The sequence below is a fragment of the Nannochloropsis gaditana genome (genome assembly GCF_000240725.1).
Source record: "Nannochloropsis gaditana CCMP526 unplaced genomic scaffold scaffold185, whole genome shotgun sequence".
Classification (NCBI taxonomy): Eukaryota; class Eustigmatophyceae; order Eustigmatales; family Monodopsidaceae; genus Microchloropsis; species Microchloropsis gaditana.
In genome coordinates this window covers 19,022-37,484 of record NW_005803768.1, presented here as the reverse complement: position 1 = coordinate 37,484, position 18,463 = coordinate 19,022, and the positions used below count along the sequence as shown (strand labels likewise).

The following is an 18,463-nucleotide window of genomic DNA, read 5'->3' as shown; positions in this document are numbered from 1 at the left end:
CAACTCGTCCGCCGTCACGAGTTGGCACCTCCCTGCAAGACGAAATTGCTCCCGTGTTTGAATGAAGTACCAAGATATCTCCCCGTAAGGATTTTGAAGGATCTCCTTGATCTTTTCGCTCCGACTGTCCGTGATCACCTTGAAGGTGGTGGTATTCTCGTTTAAGAAACCCCTGAAGACGACCCAGCGGACACGAGGGCGAAGAAGGCCTTGTGGCGATATATTCTCACTGACATCCGTAGTCTCTTGCTTTGCAAACGAGAAGTGAGCTATGGTAGCCAGTTGCACAAAGCGAGAGTGCATATCGGCTTTATTTGCCTCAAGTGCATTGTTCAGCGCGTGGACCCATGGCGGCTGTGACGCGGATGCGACTGTCTCGCGGGGATCGGATTGGTCATTCTTGCTTACGACACATGTACCGCCGATATCACGTAATCCCTCATTACTTCCCGCAGTCGGGGTGGCGGCGGCCATCAGGATTAGGGATTTTGAAGACCAGCAACAGAAAGGAAAACCAGCGGTGGTGCCGGAAATGAGGGTAGCGACGAGCAGGAAAAATTTACAAAGCCCGCTGTAAGATGGGAGGTACACATTTAAAATCTCAATTAGTTCTCCATGCCGTTCACGTGCTTGCGACGGGCCAAAACAAGGCATTGGGAAGCGATCGCGTGGGGGGGAGGTTAAAGGATTTACCTGCCCCGGACTGGGTGTCGACTATAAATTAGATGAATGGGCATGCAAAAGCCCGCTTGCAGACTAAAGACTTAGGGTATGGACATGGTAATGGTGTGGTTGTTGATCATGGAATGCTACTGCGCTACTGTTGGCGTCGACACATCGCCGGCGACGACTGTCTTTTCAGTTAGCTTCTGATTTAGAATAGCCACTAATCTGACTATCTTAACGCATGAAATACAGAAAATGGCCGTATCATCCTCCGCCAGAGTAGACTCACGGAGTACGGACGGCCTTGTTCTTTTGTCTCAAGGTGCTGAGGCCCGAGTTTTCGAGTTACCCTCTTTTTTGGGAGGTCGCCCCGCTATAGTCAAAGAGCGATTTGCCAAGTCTTACCGCCTTCCTGTCTTGGACGCGAAACTGACAAAACAGCGCACTGTGGGAGAGGTGCGATGTATGTTACGGTGCGCGAAGGTAGGGGTACACGCTCCCTGTGTCTATATGGTCGACATGCAAGCATCCAGAATTTACATGGAGAGAATAGAAGGCCGCTCCTTTAAGGCATTTTTACGCGACCACTTTAATGATGCAACGCGTTCGTATACGCCCGCAGCACACGAATTGGCCGATGAGCTTGGAAAAGTGGTAGCAAGAATTCACGATGCCGAGATGGTACACGGGGATTTGACCACATCAAATGTTATGGTCATGGGCGAGGAAGACGGAAAAAGCAAGGCACAAGACGTAAGTCATCGGCTCGTGGTGATTGATTTCGGCCTAGGTTTTTTGCAACCCCTGCCTGAAGACAAAGCTGTTGACCTCTACGTACTCGAACGGGCATTTCTTTCAACGCATCCCAATTCTGAGGAATTGGTAGATCGTGCAATGGCTGCCTACGCGAGACACTCATCGAGCCATCAGTCGAAGGCAGTTTTGAAAAAATTAGAGGACGTTCGTCGGCGAGGTCGAAAACGTGATATGTTTGGTTGATTTCAAGGAAATTTTCTTGTAAAACCGTGTACACTGAATAAAGAAAGAAAGAAATGCAACTGCCACATTCGGGAAGCGAGGTGCTAAGGGAGGAGGTCCGTCGTTGACTTGTTGGATGAAAACTACAGCAGCTGCTTCCGTTTCCTTGATTTTTAAATGCGCCGTTGTTCGTTAATACCAATCTTTCTGTATGAATGATTGGTTTACACCTAAAAGGGCAGCCCTTCGACCTAAGGCAGACCTCCTCCCGATAACCACCCTTGATTAGCACATAAGGAGCTCCTTTCGTTATTTTCCTCATGCAGAGGGACCATTCCCCGATACACGCTGGTCACAATAAGATAGCATTGTGGACCTCCAGGACGGCTTATGAGTTTTTTCTCGGGCCCGCACACGTGTGTGTATGCATGGGGGCTCTATCGATACCACTTCGGCCCATTCTGCCCGGTGGGTCGATATGCCGTCATCACACAGCCCCTAGTTAATCGACGGGCTGATCGTTGCCAGTATCGAGCACGCGCACCGTGCGCTCTGCTTTTTCTTGTGGCCCCTTCTCCAGATTTCATCTGTCACTTGCATGTTTCCTCGCAGCATTGCGCGGTTGGAATGGATGTAAAAGACGCAGGGAGGATCCCTCGGTTTAAGGATGGGGTCTCAGCCCCCGTGTGATCTCTTTATAGCTATATTTACATGTCTCCTTCCCATTACATTTTCGAATATAGCTTATTATAGGATGGAAGAGAATAGCCTGGATAACTTTGAAACAAACCGTGGGGTGGAGAGGTCTGCAGCAGACAGTAGCAGTAGCGACAGCAGCAGCAGTAGCGACAGCAGCAGCAGTAGCGACAGCAGCAGCAGTAGCGACAGCAGCAGCAGCAGTAGGGACAGCAGCAGTAGCAGCAGCAGCAGCAGAAGCAGGAGGAAAAGTAGCAGCAGCAGCAGCAGCAGCAGCAGCAGCAGTAGAAGTAGCAGGAGGAGGAGGAGGAGGAGGCACAGTATTGGTCGCAGCCGGAGTAGCAGCAGCAGCAGTCGGAGGAGGAGGAGGAAGAGAGGCAGAGGAAGTCGATTGCCTCCTCGCCGCGAAGGGAAGAGGCATGGTAGGGTTTGCTCTCCGAAGGGGTACGAGGACAGAGGGCGAGACAGGGAGAGGACTTGGGAGAGGACGAGCAAGAGGTCATTGAAGGAGGGGAGACGAAGCCGGAGCGTGGATGGAGGAAGAGGGGTGTCAAAGTACGGGAGGGCAGAGAAGAGAAAGGACCACAGCCGGAGTCGGAGCAGAGAGAGGACTGAGAGGCAAGATAGAGGACATCGAAGGGAGGGAAGGGAGCGAAGTAGTCGAGGGAGGTATGGAGGCCGGAGCCGGAGTCATAGCCTGGAGAGGGCTGAGAGGAGGAGAGGACGAGGGAGGGAACGAGGGCGGGATGGAGGGCGGGAGGAGGAAGGTGGCCGGGGCGCCAGAGTCCACAGGGATGCTCGCGCCCACCCCCGCAACGAGTCCTTCATTGCAGGCACACAGACGCGGAGACGGGCGGACGAGGCGGAGGGAAGGGCTGGGGAAGGTAGGAGGTACGGGCAGGAGGCGCGTCGACGGGTCGATGGACCGTCGGGCTCGCCCTCTCGAGACTCCTCCGCCCCCGAAGGCCGTCGCATGCCCCCCTCCCAAGCGTCAGGGCCCAGTGCCCCTTTCTCTCCTTCCTCCTCGGCCGTGCCTCCGAAACGGTCGGGCATTTTCCAGTACCTGCGGGAGGTTGCGGGGGTATCGTTGCCCTCTCTGGTCACGGAGGCTGGCAAGGCGGCGAACCGGGAGAGCGGGGTCCGAGGCCACGGGGCAGGGACGCGGATGGAGAAGGCGGGAGGGATCGGAGGGAAAAAAAGCGATGGGGAAGGAGGAGGAGGAGGGAGGCGGCTGGAAGGAGGGGAGGAGGTGCGGGACGGGTACTCCCGAGGCCTGCGGGCAGACCGGGCATCGGAGAGGAAGAAGCCCTACCAGTGCGACCGTTGTGAGGCCTCCTTTGGGATCGCCCCCGATCTGAGCGAGCATTTTCACCGGTTGCACGGGGTTACCAAGCACCCCAGCCAGATCGTGCCCACCGCGGTGATCTTCTAGAAGGGCGGTTCCCAAGCAGCCACCGGACCCGAGGCCAGGTCTTCCTCCCCACGGGCATCGCCATTTGGAAGTCCTGTCGTGGTCCAAGCTTCTGTATCGCGCGGAGTGAAATGCCTGGGAGAGAGAGGCATGAGAGTGGCGGGCAGGTCCAGTCTTGTGGCACGCCTGTTCGGTGTTGAGGACACGGGAAACCGCCTAGGCCACCGGGAGAGAGGGAGAACGTCTAGTCTGATGGGAAAGAGGGAATGTCATGAGTCTGATGGTAGAAGGGGAAACGTTTAGTCCGATAAACCACAGGGAAAACAACTTGCCCGACGGGAGGGACAGCCACGCGGACGACGAGGGAGGTCCGTCCCTGCCCCCACAAAAAAATATTTTTATTCGCTGCGGGGTGTGCGAGAACGACGCTCCCATTCAATGACTATCTATCGTACATTGCTTATTCTTTCTCGTGATGTTCACCCCCCTGCCTTATCATTTCCTGGAAAACTTCCTGATGTCCTTTTCGACCTCTTTTTGCAGGGCCCCCATGAAGCGTCCTATCAACCCCACGTGCTTCTCCGCCTCTTTGGCCAGCTTCCCCGAATGTTCCACGCCTGTGGCTTTCACTTTGTCCACGTGGTCCGCCGTGCGAAGTGCGAACCGTTGGAATGCTCGGTTGTTGGCAAGACCTTTGACGATGAGCTCGTTCGCTATGTAGTTGGCTATCCGGAGGAAAAATTGCGACATTGATAGACGTGAACCCGCTCAACTGTGTTGCTTTTCAGTAAAAATGGCAGTGATGACAGTGCAAGACGTAGCGAAGCACCTGAATTGGAATGTACGGTCACTGGCGTGGCCTCGGTGTCCTCGATCGCGGTGCAATCTCTGCGTGCCCAGCCTATCTTTGCGGCTCCCGTAGCGCCTAGCATCTATGAAAAAATGCGAAAGGCACGTGAGTATGACAGAGAGGGAGCATTTAACCAGAACAAAACGTTCTACCCCCCCCACACACGTCAAAATGTTTGTGACACGGGCGCCATCAGGACGGGAAGAGCCCCCTCCACCTAGCAGGATGCCCTCCTCGCCGACCCCGCTATTCGCTTTCTTTTTTTCCGCAGTCCACGTTGTACTTGTCTGTGTGATGTGAAAATTCGCGTGCTACAGTACCTCATCAGGTTGGTCGCTGTCCCAGCCTGGTCAGGTCCGTGGGAAGAAATCGACAGGGTGCTCACCGCACATCCCTTTACCATAAGGGAATAACCGCATTATTGAACCCTGCTTGTCTTGTTACATTTCTTGTTCACCTCGTTGCCTCTTTTTGGCCACACATCGCAGGCAAAAAACCTCGCAAGACTACGGACACCCTTCCTCTCCTCAGGGCGCCACCAAGGGCAAAAACAAGCCTCCTCATGGAAGCGTTTTGTCCCCGTTCAGTCATGTTTTGACCGCGCACGTAGCAAGTGGAGGAACGTCTGGGGAGGGCCATTCCTCTCGAGAAGGAGTGTCGCCCGTCCATTCTGCCGAGCACGTACTGTCACAAGCTAGACCATGATACAGGAACCTGATGCCACGCCCAGCAATGACAACTCTGCTGACCTTTTGCTTCGCTTCCTCCCCGCTGGCAAAGCCTCGGCGGAGAGCGACCTCCCTCACCTGCCCTACGCCCCAAGCGGTGCTTCCCCGCCCCGTTTCCATCCTTCCTCCCACTCGTTCCCGACGACGAAACCCCGCAAAACATTGCATTGGGCCATGGCCGGCCTCATCCTCTTCTCTTTCACTGCCCCGGGCGCCCTGGTCAGCGTGCCTTTCGCCGTCGGGACCACGGGCTACGTCTTGAGCCTCCTCATCTTGAGCCTTTTCACCGCCGCCACCATCGCGGGCTGTCTGATGCTCTTGGAGATATACCAATGCAACCCCTACTGCCAAAATCTGCCGGAGTTGGGCGCCGTGGCCATGGGAAGCGTGCGGGGCCGACGGCTCGCGGCGACGGTGCAACTCAGCAACTTCGTCGGCTTCCTGCCCGTCTCGCTCACCATCAACGCCCTGGCCTTGCAAGGGACTCTGGGCGTGGCGCCTGAGCATTCCTGCCTGGATTACTATATCCTCGGCATCAGCGTGCTCTGCCTCTTGAGCACTCAGGCCCGGGCGCTCTCCAACACGCAAGCCCTCTCCCTCCTCTCCCTCACCGCCATCCTGGCCGCGGGGGCCATCCAGCTCGGCGTCGCCTTCTCCCCCTCCCTTATGCCACCCCTACCGTCCTCCCCGTCCTCCTCCGCCCGCATGTTCGGCCATCCTCTCCTCCCCCACGCCTCCCCCGCCACGGAGGTCGTGCGCACCCTCCTGGGCGTCACCTGCATGGCTTGGTCCTTCGTGCCCTGCTTCCTGGTCGTCGAACTCGCCTCCGCCATGCCCGCGCCCCACCACTTCCCTCGCGCCCTTTTTCTGGCGGCGGGCCTTCTCTTCCTTCTCTTCTTGGGCGTGGGCTTTCCGTTGGTGCATCGGTGGGGGTGGGACCTTCCCGACCCCTCCTACGCCCTCCCGGCGTGGCCGGCCGCCGCCTCCGTTTCACGCGTCATGCATGCCCTTGTCCTCCTCGCCAACCTGGTCTCTTACACCCTCGACTCCGTGCCTCTCGTCCGCTACTGCCAACGGGTCTGGCGCCCGCGCTTCAACCTCCAAGATTGGTCCCCCCGGGCGCTTGGCCTCTACCTCCTCCTCAGCCTGCCCTCCTTCCTCTTCGGTGTCCTGGCTGCCCTGGTCGTCGGGAACCTCCTGGCCCTTCTCGCCTTTGTCAGCGCCTTGTCCGTGCCATGGGTGACGCAGATTCTTCCCGCGCTTTTTTACCACTCGTGGCGCCGGCGGCTTTCCTCCGCCTCCTCCCGCTCCTACGCCCACCCTGCGTCGGCCTATCGACCGCCCCGACGACTGGATTCTCGCCCTCCCTCCCTCCCTCCCTCCCTCCCTCCCTCCCTCCTCCTCGACCTCGCCGTTGGGCCGCCTTTCCCTCCTGCTCCCTCCCCCTGTCGCGGGCGGCATCCACGCCCCTCTCTCCGTGAAGGAAAAATTTCTGCTCGTCTTTGTCGCTTCGGTGGGGGGTCATGAATTTCCTAATTTGTGCGGCGGCGGCGGTGGGGAAAGTGAGCATCGCGGAGTTGCGGGGGAAGACCCAGATCGGGTGTGGCGCGTGGACCCTTTACAGTGATTGATTTGGAGGAGGCGGGGAAGGATGGCGGGGGGAGGTAGAGGATGGGGAAGGAAAGAAGTGTTGGAAGGGACAAGAGAAAGCGAAGGCATGTAGCCAGAAGGGATGGAAAAGGATGGATGCCGGCTGTTGCTGTCTCAAAATAGCACGGGACTGAAGTAAACTGTGGAAAGCGTATCGTCACAGCGAGGGTTCCATCGTAGGAAGCCACAAAACAGGCAAAGGCTCTTCAAATATCCATACACACGCCTTTGCATCCAACAAAGCTTGGCAGGTACCAGTCCTGTCATTATTTTTTTACCTTCCGATTCTTGCCATCTTGCCCTCCCTCGTCCTCCCCTCCCTATCGCTTCCGCTATCGCACATTCGCCACTGTGAGTCGGCTTTCTCTATAGCACACGCGGACTGGTCTGCCAGTCGTCGATGCCACTACTGTTCCCACCGCTTCGATTCTCTGTTGAAAATGGATTATCTCCTCTACTGCTCCTGCTCATGTATCGCCTTTCACCTACCCCTCCCACTGCGTCGTGTCTATGGACCATCTCCTATCGCCTCCACTGCGTCGTGTGTACCAATGCTCGTCTCTTGCCTCCACTTCGTCGTCTCTATCAATCTTCTTCTCCCACCGCCATGCATCCACCCCACCAAAGCCAACCCTCAGCCGCCTCTCAAATTCAACGGTATCTCCATTTCCTCTTCCCCCATCATACTCCTAACCTCCTAGATACCGCGTGGACTAACTCGACTTTCTCGACTTTCTCGAGGTGTTCATGGCGTTCCTCCCCCGTTTTTTTTCCCACCTCCGGGTATGTACACGTGCCCTGTATCTGGGACGCCGCTTTTTCCAGTTCGTCCATAGCTTTCCTTCCCGTCATGTTTCTCAACCTGGCGCGCCTGCTTGCTTTTCAAACAAAGTAGGCCTTAAACTCCCCCCCCCCCCCCCACCTACGACCCATCGAATCCTCTCCACCTCGGTGCCCTCCCACCCTCTCCACTAACCAGCCTCCTTCGCCCCCGACCCCGATACGTGCTGTTTCCTCACTATGTACAGCCATTTGACCCCCCTATCTGTCACCACCTCCCCTTCTGCGTCGACCTCAACCGTGCTTGTTTCCCTCCCTCCCCATCCCCCACCGGCCTTCCAACACTTCCGTCCCACAGGCCCCCGCCTCCTCCGTTAACCTCACCTTCCCTCCTACATTCGTTGTGGCCCACTGCGTCTTGAGAGTCTTCGAATCCAAACCTCCCACGTCCCCCCCCTCTCTGTCCGCACCCACCACGCTCCTTTCTTCCCAACGTGCCGCCAGCGCCGCCCACGGTTTCCCCCCAACCTCCTCCCCCACATCCACGCCCATCAATTTTCCCCAACGGTGCGCCAGCTCCTCCACGTCGCTACCCCCCGCATTCAGGCACGGCAACGTCGCGCGTGACGAGAGGAAGCATGCATCCCAACGGGCCTGCATCTCCTCTCGGGCCAAGGCGCCTACCCCTGCGTCCGAGGTCGCGTCGAGGACGGGGGGAAGGAAGAGGCGCTGGGCCCGGGCTTTCAGCGCCGCCACCGACAAGCCCCCGCAGTCCGTGGTGGGAACGGCCCAAGGGGCGAGGGAGCCGGGAGTCTCGGGGACGAGCAGGGACCACGCCGCCGCCAAGGTCGGAACCTTTGCCGCGCCAACCTCGGCGCTTTCCTGGCCCCGCGCCTCCCTCCACCAGGCTGTCAATGCCGCCTGTTCCTCCCCTCCTACCCCTCCCTCCTTCCCTCGACCTTGCCGTATCAAGTCCGACCAACGCGACCCCATGCCTTCCGTCTGCCCTCCCTGCCCTTCCCTTCCCCTCCCCCACCGCCTCGTCAACCCTGCCACGCTTTCCGCCCCCGCCTCCTCGGTCAGGACGGCGACTCCTCCCTTCCATTGCTTGGAGTCGGTTGCTTTTCCGCCCATCAGCATGGACCATCGACGCTGGAGCTCGGCTCGCGTGGATCCTCCGACGTCGGGGTCAGGGGAGACGAAGGCCCGCCTAACGCTCTTGGCGGCCCGTCGCATCAACAACCGGTGCGGCAAGCCACCAATGTCCGGGCCCACGTACCCCCGGCCTGTCTCTTTGCCTCCTTTCCCTTTGGTCACGCCCACACTGCCTCCGCCCCCTGTAGGCGCCTCTCCCGCCTCACAGGACGGGGAAGAGGCACGATCCCCTACGTCACATTTCCCAGCGTTCCCCGCTCCACCGCTACCCGCACAAAAGAGGGCCTCCCAACTTGGCTTGGAGAAGACACGGGTGGCTCGCGTGTTTCCGAGACGCCAGGACATGTTGGCAAAACGTTGGGTCTGAAATTGCTGCCGAAGCACGTCAGGATCGAGGGTGTGCGACTTTCGGCACAGGGCGCACGAGGACATTTTTTGTTCAGCAGCCGCCTTTAGACATTGACGACAAAAGGTGTGTCCTGAAGGTGCGAAGGAAGGGATAATTGAACATGAATGACCATATAAGAATGGAACGCCCCTCTTCTGCGTCCACGCCCCCTCTCACACCGCATGGCATACAGCTCAGAATTCCATCCATTCATGCACATTCTTCGTCTTCCGCACATGACTCGAGAACGTAAAAGATGCTCTTCCCGCCCTGTTTACCTACCACACGACAACTGGATGCTATTTTCCGATGTCTCGAGGCATATCGGGCACGAGTGCGGCTCGGCCTTTACAGTGAGGCCGTACCGCTTGCAGATCCACTGAAAAAAGTAAGTCGTGGGATCATTGAGACGACTCAAGTAAAAGACGTCATCTTGAGGCTCCAAGGCGTCCCCGTCCTCCACTGACGCGGCCTGATCCACTGAAGTTGCGGCGTGCGCAGCACAAGGGGTGGAAGAGCATGAGCAGGTCGCGGCAAGGAGGCGGGTACTTGTGCCAAACCGCGGAAGAGACATGTCATCCGAAAAGTGGATGTTAGACGCCACCAAGAAAAGCGATTCCGTGGCTGCCGCCATAGTTGTGGTGTGTTGGAGCGCAAAGAAGCACCTGCGAGACTTGGTGGTTAGGAATTTCTACTTTCCCGTAAATTACGGCTGTTTGTGGCTGGTCCTCAACTGTGCCAGCGCCTGCGCAAGTGTAAGATTTGTAATGAAAATGCATAAGTTGAGCATTGAGAGATATATATGGCCTGTTTCGCGGGCACGTGAAGGAACAAATCGTGCAACTTGGCAATGAATCACGTTGATTCAATGGCGAGAGAAAAGGGGGAGCTCATCCCGGCGCGGCGTGACAGCGGCGTCAGCCATATGGAGGGGACCACACACGAGAACCTAGCAGGCACCTTTCTCTTCCCCCTCCACTACATCAATTCCCTCTACGCATCAATCAACCACACGACCCAACCCATGCGATGGACCTGCGGAGCCCCCGGCACGCCTACAAGCCCACGGACAATGTGCTCAAGTGCACCCCGCGGGGTTCTGAGCCCCGAATCTTTCAGAAAGTTTCGGGGCAACCGTTTAAAAACCGTTTAAACCGTCGAATGACTGGACCCGAGGCATGACGAGCATCACGCAACGAGGATGCGGCGCTTTCCTGTGGCCTTTATTCCCCCCCTGCTCACATAGACTATGGAACGGAGTGAAGGTGCTGGATGGACCATGCAGTTTGAAAATAAAGTGTGCCGATGTATTCACGGGAGATTCATCTTCCTGTCCTTGCCTGCGGGTTGGCCGTCAGCACAGATCGCGAAATCGAACATGGAGCGATTGCGGACTTTGTGTGCTTCGCTTCTCCTGGTTGCGGTCCTACCGGCTGTGTTTGGCCCAATGGAGGGCGAAGGGCGAGACGGCAGAGCAACGATGTAGTGGCGGAGTTGTGGTGCATCATTTGCAAGAAGCCGGAATACTAGCCTCTCAAGCCTTACATTCGAGACCGAGGAAAGATTTGTGGGGGAAAAGTGCCTTCACCGCTTTTGGTTATGTTTCGTGCTGTGTGTGGTGGCGAGGCATGTTTCGTCCCTTCGCCTCGCATGTCACGCTCCTCATTTGTCTTTTATATTACGACGACTGACACGATCACCATTTTACGCACAGGAGTGCTCCTTTCGTGTATAGCTAGCTTCATAAAGGCATTCCAATCGCAGAAATGGCACCAACGGTGAGTTATGAGAAATTTTAGATGGAGGAAAGGAAAGGTGGGACCTCGCAGGCGGACTGCACAGGTGTTGTGCACATTTGTCTCTCTAGTTTGATGGTTTGGATGAAGATATAGTGTCTGCGTTCGCAAGGCGCAAGTATCAAGCTCTAGGGATGGGTACTTGATAAAATTATCGGGCATGAGGACAGATCGTGGGTCTGTGTGTATGTCCGTGCGCACTCTTCTATGATCAGCTTGGTCGGGCCTCACATCGTCGGCATGATCGCCGCCCTTGGCACGCTTTGCTGGTTTCTCCATGCAAAGAGAGACGGAGGCACGGAGGGAGGAGCGCGAGTGGAGGAGGTGTACAGATCAGGCGGGTCGTGAAGGTCGGGAACGGAGCCTGCCGGAGGTGTGGCGCGGCCCACTGCCGCTTTAAGGCAGTTTCGGCGGCACTATGTCTTCTCTCTCGTGTCAGGCGCATTTGTGTGACTGCGCTACATATTTTCCCTCCTCCTGTGTACTTACATATCTCAAATCTAACCCCTTCCGGTTCGACAGAAGCTCGGCGCGAAGGGGAGGAAAGGGAGCAAGAAGAACCAGGTCAAGTTCACGATCGACTGCAGCGACCCGGTGAAAGACGGGGTCTTAGACATGGCCAACTTCGAGAAATTCCTCAAGGACCGAATCAAGGTAACAGTTGTCTCTCCCTCTTGCTCCCTTGCTCCCTCTGCCGTGCTCCTCCTTTTTTATCCCAACCGGCCCTCGTTCCGGAAAAGAAACTTTCATCTTCGCTTATGCCTCCCCTCCCTCCTTCTTTCACTTTTCATCGACTCCTGTCTCAGGTCAATGGCAAGGCCGGCGTGCTCGGAGACGCCGTGGCGGTCGCGCGGGAGAAGAGCAAGATCCAAGTCACTGCCGAACTGCCCTTCTCAAAGCGGTACTTAAAGTACCTGACCAAGAAGCACCTGAAGAAGCAGCAACTCCGCGACTACATGCGTGTGGTGGCGACGAACAAGCAAACCTTCGAGTTGAAGTACTACACAGTCACGGACGAGGGGGGTGAGGACGAGGAGTAAGGAGAAGGAGGGGGGCGAAGGGCGGGGAGAGGAGGTGGGCTGGTGATGCGGTCGAGGGGGGCGAATGCTGCTCGGTATCTGTCTCTTCGCACGGCTCGCGGCGGTGGCGGGAGAGAAGAGGATTGAAAGAGGATTGAAACAGAGGCAAAGCAACCAAGCACGGCCTCGGCTTTACTGTCTGCCCGAAGTTTCTTTTTTAAAGCGGAAATGTCCTAGGCTCTCCTGCAACCACACAGGGACGTGGAGGGCGGGAGACCGTGACAGGATAGGACGGTGCCTGAGACTTCTCGAGAGGACGCAGTGCATGGCGAAGGTTCTCAAGCCCTTCCTCGCTCCGCAGAACATGCTTGTTGTGCGTACCAGACCCCATTCCCTCATCCCACCGCGTCGTACACCACGGCCCTTGTTCAAGCATTTCTTTAGCAAGCCACCGCACTCGGAGACGCAGGGAGACCCCCGGCGCAACCCTTCCCCGTTCCCCCACTACCACAACCCCTGCACGGTCCTGGTGCTATCGCCTTGCCACCGATTCACCCAGCCCTGGTGGTATCGCCATGCCCTCTCCCTGCCTCCTCACTCACCGCCTCCACACCCCGTGTCTCCCTTCTGCCGCCCCAACACACCACGCCCGGCTTCTCTTCTCGGATTCATCCACTCCCTCCCCCACCGCGTCATTCCGTTACCACCCCCCTTCCTCTCCCCCTCCCTCCCTCCCTCCCTCTTCCCCTCCCTCCCTTCCCCCTCCCTTTACTTCTTCCCGTACGCCACCAGCCTGTCCACCAACTCCTTCTTCTGCCCCTGCGTGGACAGCCCCCGCTCCTTCAAGCACTCCTTCAACTTCGTCCCGCTCATTTTCTTTACCTCCCTGGGGTCGAGCGCCTCGATCGCCTTCCCCCCTTCTCCTGCCCCCGCTTCCGCGGCCTCAGCCCCAAGGCGCAAGCGCTCGTTCAACGCTTCCCGGGCTGTAGGATGAGAGAAAAGGCCTGTCAGAGAAGAAAGTAGAGGACAAAGCAGGAAGGTCTTCCCGTCGCAAGGGAGCCCTTGCCTACGAGCTCCAATGCCTGCCTTCAGCCGACGCCGGCGGGCCAGGCCCCCCCTGGCTCTTCCCAGTGCCTCCGCCACTCACCTTTCACCTCCTCCTCCTTCTTTCTCGCCGCTTCCTCCCTCCTTGCCCGTACCTCCGCCAAACGTGCCAGGTCCTTCTTGGCCTCCTCCGTCTCCCCCTCTCGATACCGCCGGAGGTATTCCTCTCGAGCCTTCTCTCGAGCCGCTTCCTCCCGTTCCTTCCTCGTCATGCCCTCTCCTCCCTCCCTTCCTTGCTGACCACCCTTACTTGGACCGTTGTAGTCCTCCTCCTCGCTCCCAGACTCGGCGGGGGGCAGGTCCCTCACTTGCACCTTCTTCTTGAAGGCCTCTGCCATTCCTCCCGCTCCGTCCTCGGGCCCCCGCTCCCCTCCCTTCCCCTCCCCACCTTCCCCCTCGCTACTGCCCTCCTCCTCCCCGCTTTCTCCTTCCGCCACGTCGTCGTCGTCGCCCCCTTTTTTTCTTTGCTTCCAGTCCTCAAACCGATCGCGACGCTCCATGTCTTCTTCCGACGTGACATAGCTGATGGAATGGGAGAAGAATGCGTGAAGGACGGCGATTGTGTCGGGTGGCAAAGACGTAAATGATAGGGACAATGGAAGGGAGGATATATAGTATAAAAAGCCCTATCCAGGAGCTCCTACGACGAGAAAGAATTGTGCAGGTTGACACTCATCTTGATGTTGTTGGCCCCCAGGGGAGAATTAGCGTTGCGAGATCGACGTACACATGCGGCTTTATGTCAGGCACACTTCACTACCCTTTCGACATCACTCACTTGTGTGATCGGCTGAATCTTTTGAATTTCCCTTTGTTTATTTGCTGTTTCGCAGGTGCTCCGCCCTCCCTACCACTGCCGCCACCCCCTGTTGTAGTCATGCATAAGGTGAGACAGAACGATGAAAGGTGGAGCAAAGGACCCCAGGTCATGCAAGAAGCTTTTAAAACATATCGTGTCAGTGTTGGAGAAAAAAATCACACGTACCGCCACGTTTTCCCATGGCAAAACCTTGATTGCACTAGTCGTACTGGAGGACTTCGAGGATGGTGCGTCTCCTCGATTGTCGGGAGGAGGTCGTGGCCCTCCTGCTCGCGTTACAGGTGACACGAACGTGGAAGTGAACAAAAACCTGCCACTACACCAAGAGGATAGCGTGAAGATGTACAACGTGAGAAGTTGCTTTATGAAACACGTGACACGGACGTCTGCTGCTGATGGTACTTCGAAGTCTCGTCCGTTCCGATCTGTTCATCGCCTGCGCACTCTGACGCCTTCCTCTTTCTGACCCTCTGCGCACCATTCTATACAAAGTAAAGGCATAAAACCAAAGAGATGGGCTAGTATAGGCTCCTGATTTTATGGTCGATCACGAGACATAAAAAAACCCAGGAATTCCTACAACCTCAACCGTGTGTGCATATTTTGCATCTAGGTATCGATTACTTTCCGCAAAATCCTTAGACCAATGCCTTCGACAAAGCCTCCGTCGCCACCGCTTGTGCGACCTCCACGCTCTTCTTCACGTGCTCTCCAGGCACATCCTTCGCCTGCCCTTGCGCTAGTTCCGCTTTCCCTCCTCCCCGGCCCCCTACCACAGCCAACGCCTGGGCGACCCATTTATCCGCGGGTAAGATGGCTGCCTTCTCCGACGGCACGTGAGCGAAGGCCAAGGTTTTCCCGTCCTCCTCACGGCTTATCACGAGTAGGGCCAGGCCAGGGTCCAACTTCTTGCAGGTCTCCACGACGCGCTTGACGGCTTTGGAATCCAAGCCGACGGCCACATCTAAGACCAAGAAAGGCTGGGAGTATGCCGCCTCCACCGCCGCCCTGATGCTACTCAATGCCTTGTCAATGCCCGCCTGGGCCACGGCGCGTTTTTCCGCGGCTGCTTTCTTGCCCAGCTCGTCTATGCGCTTGCGTAGTGGGGGTTTACGGGAGGCAGAGAGCACCGTCCCCTCCAGGGCCTGACGGAGGTCCACCACCGCCTGTTCCAACGCGCCGGGCAGACCTTCCTCGGCCGCCCGAACCCGAGCCTCTAGCGCCTTCCCAGCCTCCAAGGCCGCCACGGCCGCCGATCCGGTGACCCCTACGACCCTTCGGATGCCCTTGGCCACTGCCGTCTCCTCCACCAACACAAAGGCCTGGGCCTCGCCAGTATTCTCCACGTGGGTGCCACCGCAGAACTCCACCGACATCCCTGTCCATTCCTCCTTTTCAGGGTCTTCCAGCAGCGTGTCCACCTCCTCGCCCACCGCCAGGACGCGGACAGGGTCCGGGTATACTTCGCCGAACACGGCGCGAAGCCCATTGATGGTCTGGGCAGCCTCCAACGGCACAACCTGGCTGCGGACGGGCAAATTCGCCTCGATCGTCTGCTGGACGATTGTCTCCACCTGTTCCATCTCCGACGGGGTCAAAGCCTTGCCGTGGCTGAAATCGAAACGGAGCTTCTCCGCGTTCACCAGGGACCCCTTTTGCATCACATGAGGGCCCAGCACTTTCCCCAAAGCAAAGTTCAAGACGTGCGTCATTGTGTGGTTGGGAGCCACCTTCCGCCGCCGGGCATAGTCGACCTGCGCCTGCACCCTCTGCCCGACCCGCAACCTGCCCGATCCCGTCCGTGTTTGCAGCCTCCCACTGTGCAAGACGTAGCCCGCGAAGACTTGCACATCCTCCACCTCCACCTCCCCCCCGTCCTCCGTCACCACCAGCCTCCCCGTGTCGCCCACCTGCCCCCCAGCCTCCGCGTAGAAAGCCGTCCGGTCCAAGATCACCCCTATCAGGGGCGCGTCCTCCTCGCTGCCCCGTACCTCGTCCACAAAGCCGTCGTGGGTGAAAAGCGCCAGCACCCGCCCTTCCTGACCTCCTTCCCACCCGTACTTTTCCGCGTCGTCCGTGTGCTCCACCCCTTTCCCTTGCAGCCAGGCCGTCTCGTCCACTTGCAAGAGTAAAGGCCGCTCTCCCTCCCTCCCGGCCCCGGCCCGGGCCCGCAACGCGGCGGCCTTGCTCCGCTGTTTCGCCTTCTCCATCTCCTTCCCAAAGCCTTCCAGATCCACGTCGAATCCTTCCTCCACCGCCATCAGCCGGGTCAAATCGACGGGGAAGCCCAAGGTGTCGTACAGGAAGAAGGCTTGCTCGGCACTGACCACGGAGCCACCCTGCTTCCGCAAGCCCCCCACCACTTCCTCCCCGAAATACTTGATCCCACGCTCCAGCATCTCCCCGAAGCCCTTCTCCTCGTCCGCGATCACCTCCACGATCCAGGCCTCCTTCTCCCGCAGTTCCGGGTAGAAATCCCCGAAGGCGTCGACCACGGCGGGCACCAACTTGGCAAAAAATCCGGGAGGACCTCCCAAGATCTGCTTCCCGTACCGAACCGCCCGCCGCAGGACACGCCGGAGGACATACCCTCTGCCTTCGTTGGAAGGCAGGGCCCCGTCCGCGATCGCGAACGCCAACGTCCGGACGTGGTCGGCCACCACCCGGTAGGCCGTATCCCTCAACTCCACGTCGTCGGAGCCCAATTTCCCGGCGTAGGCGGGGCCCTGCACCTGGGCCCGGATGGCGGCGAACAAGGGGGCGAAGACATCCGTGTCGTAGTTGCTCCGTTTGTCTTGCATGATGCTGACCAAGCGTTCCAGGCCCATGCCGGTGTCCACGTGCTTGGCAGGCAAAAGGCGGAGGCTTCCCCCTTCCTCCTCCCGGTTGAACTGGATAAAGACCAGGTTCCAAATTTCCAGAACATCCGGGTCGTCTTGGTTGACCAAAGCCGCCGCATCCCGGCCCCCGACCCGGTCGAAATGGATCTCGGAACAGGGACCGCAAGGGCCCGTCTCCCCCATCTCCCAGAAATTCTCCTTCTTCCCAAAGGGCAGGACGCGCTCGGGGGGGAGAAAGCGAAGCCAGAGGTCCCGGGCCTCGTCATCGGGTGGCACGCCCATGGCGGCGTCCCCACCGAAGTACGTCACGTACAAACGGTCCGGTGGGAGGCCGTACACGTCCGTAAGTAGTTCCCAGGCCCATCGGATCGCCTCCTCCTTGAAGTAGTCGCCAAACGACCAGGACCCCAGCATCTCAAAGAACGTGTGGTGGTAGGTGTCCATGCCTACGTCTTCCAGGTCGTTGTGCTTCCCGCCCGCTCGGATGCATTTCTGGGGGGGGATGGGGAGGGACACCGTTTAAGAGGTTCTTTTGGGGGGGATGGGGAGGCACACCTTTAAGAGGCTTTGGACCGCCACGCTCAGATACATTTGAGCGAAATATCGCGGCTCGAACGTCTTTCGGACCACGGCTAAGAACAATTCATCGCCCAATTCCCCACACCAGGCCTACCTGGCTGTTCACCGCCCGCTCCAACTTGGCCAGGGGACTGTTCGGGTCGGCTTGGCCCAGGAAGATGGGCTTGTACTGGTTCATGCCCGCGTTCGCGAACAAGAGGGTGGGGTCAGCGAGGGGGACGACAGGGGAGGATGGAAAGAAGGTATGGCCGTGCTTCTGGACAAAATAGTCCATGAATGTCTGGCGAACTCGGTTGGCGGGCCATTCCTGGTCGCTAGACGAGGTCGCAAAAGGTATTCTCCCATCCCGATGGAGGGAAGGCAGTGGGTACTTGGTGGGGCATCTAGTGGGGGACCACGGGCCATCCAGGCGAGGGCAAGGTGAAATGAGAAGCACGTTCAAGGTATCCGAGGAAAATGCACAAGGAGATAAAAGACTCAGTCAATCATGACAATCACCCTTTATGTTAAACACGGATCCTGAGCGGGCATGCGAGTTGACCGATGCATAAACGTGTCCCCACCTTTTCGGGAGGCTATTTGTCGCAAAGCCAAGGACTTTGCTATGTCGTCCGCGGAGCGGGCTCATAAAGCCACGGCACGACTGCAGCGTGATTGCAAGCATTAGGACGACCGCGTATCGACGTTCTAAAGGAAAAAATAGACGAAGTAAGGGTGGTGGGGTCGAGTAAGAGGAGGTTAAACCCACTTATCCAGGTCGACCACCTCACGATCTCATTCACGTGGGAAGGCTGGGCGCCGCGACGTACCTGAGGGCCACACCCCCTTATAACAAGTCATCGGTTGAGCTCACAGCCCGCTTGCACTAGTATGTACACTCAGAGCCTGTTAGGTAGGGTACGTGTGAGCATGACTCGATCGCGTACGTCGTAGATCCTGCAATGCCTCGTGAGGTCAAAAATGGGCTGTGGGTCAGCAATGAACATCCAGTGAAAAGCATGGC

At 58.0% G+C, this 18,463-nt stretch overlaps 1 protein-coding gene across 1 annotated transcript; it reads left to right on the top strand.

Moving 5' to 3' along the window:
- Positions 1-910: 910 nt before the first annotated feature.
- NGA_2065100 (tp53 regulating kinase) lies at positions 911-1,645 on the top strand (the record flags this gene model as incomplete). The annotated part of the gene is made up of 1 exon (XM_005855479.1): positions 911-1,645. A coding segment is annotated over one exon (735 nt), but the record flags the coding sequence as incomplete, so codon positions are not given.
- Between the last annotated feature and the right edge of the window lie 16,818 nt (positions 1,646-18,463).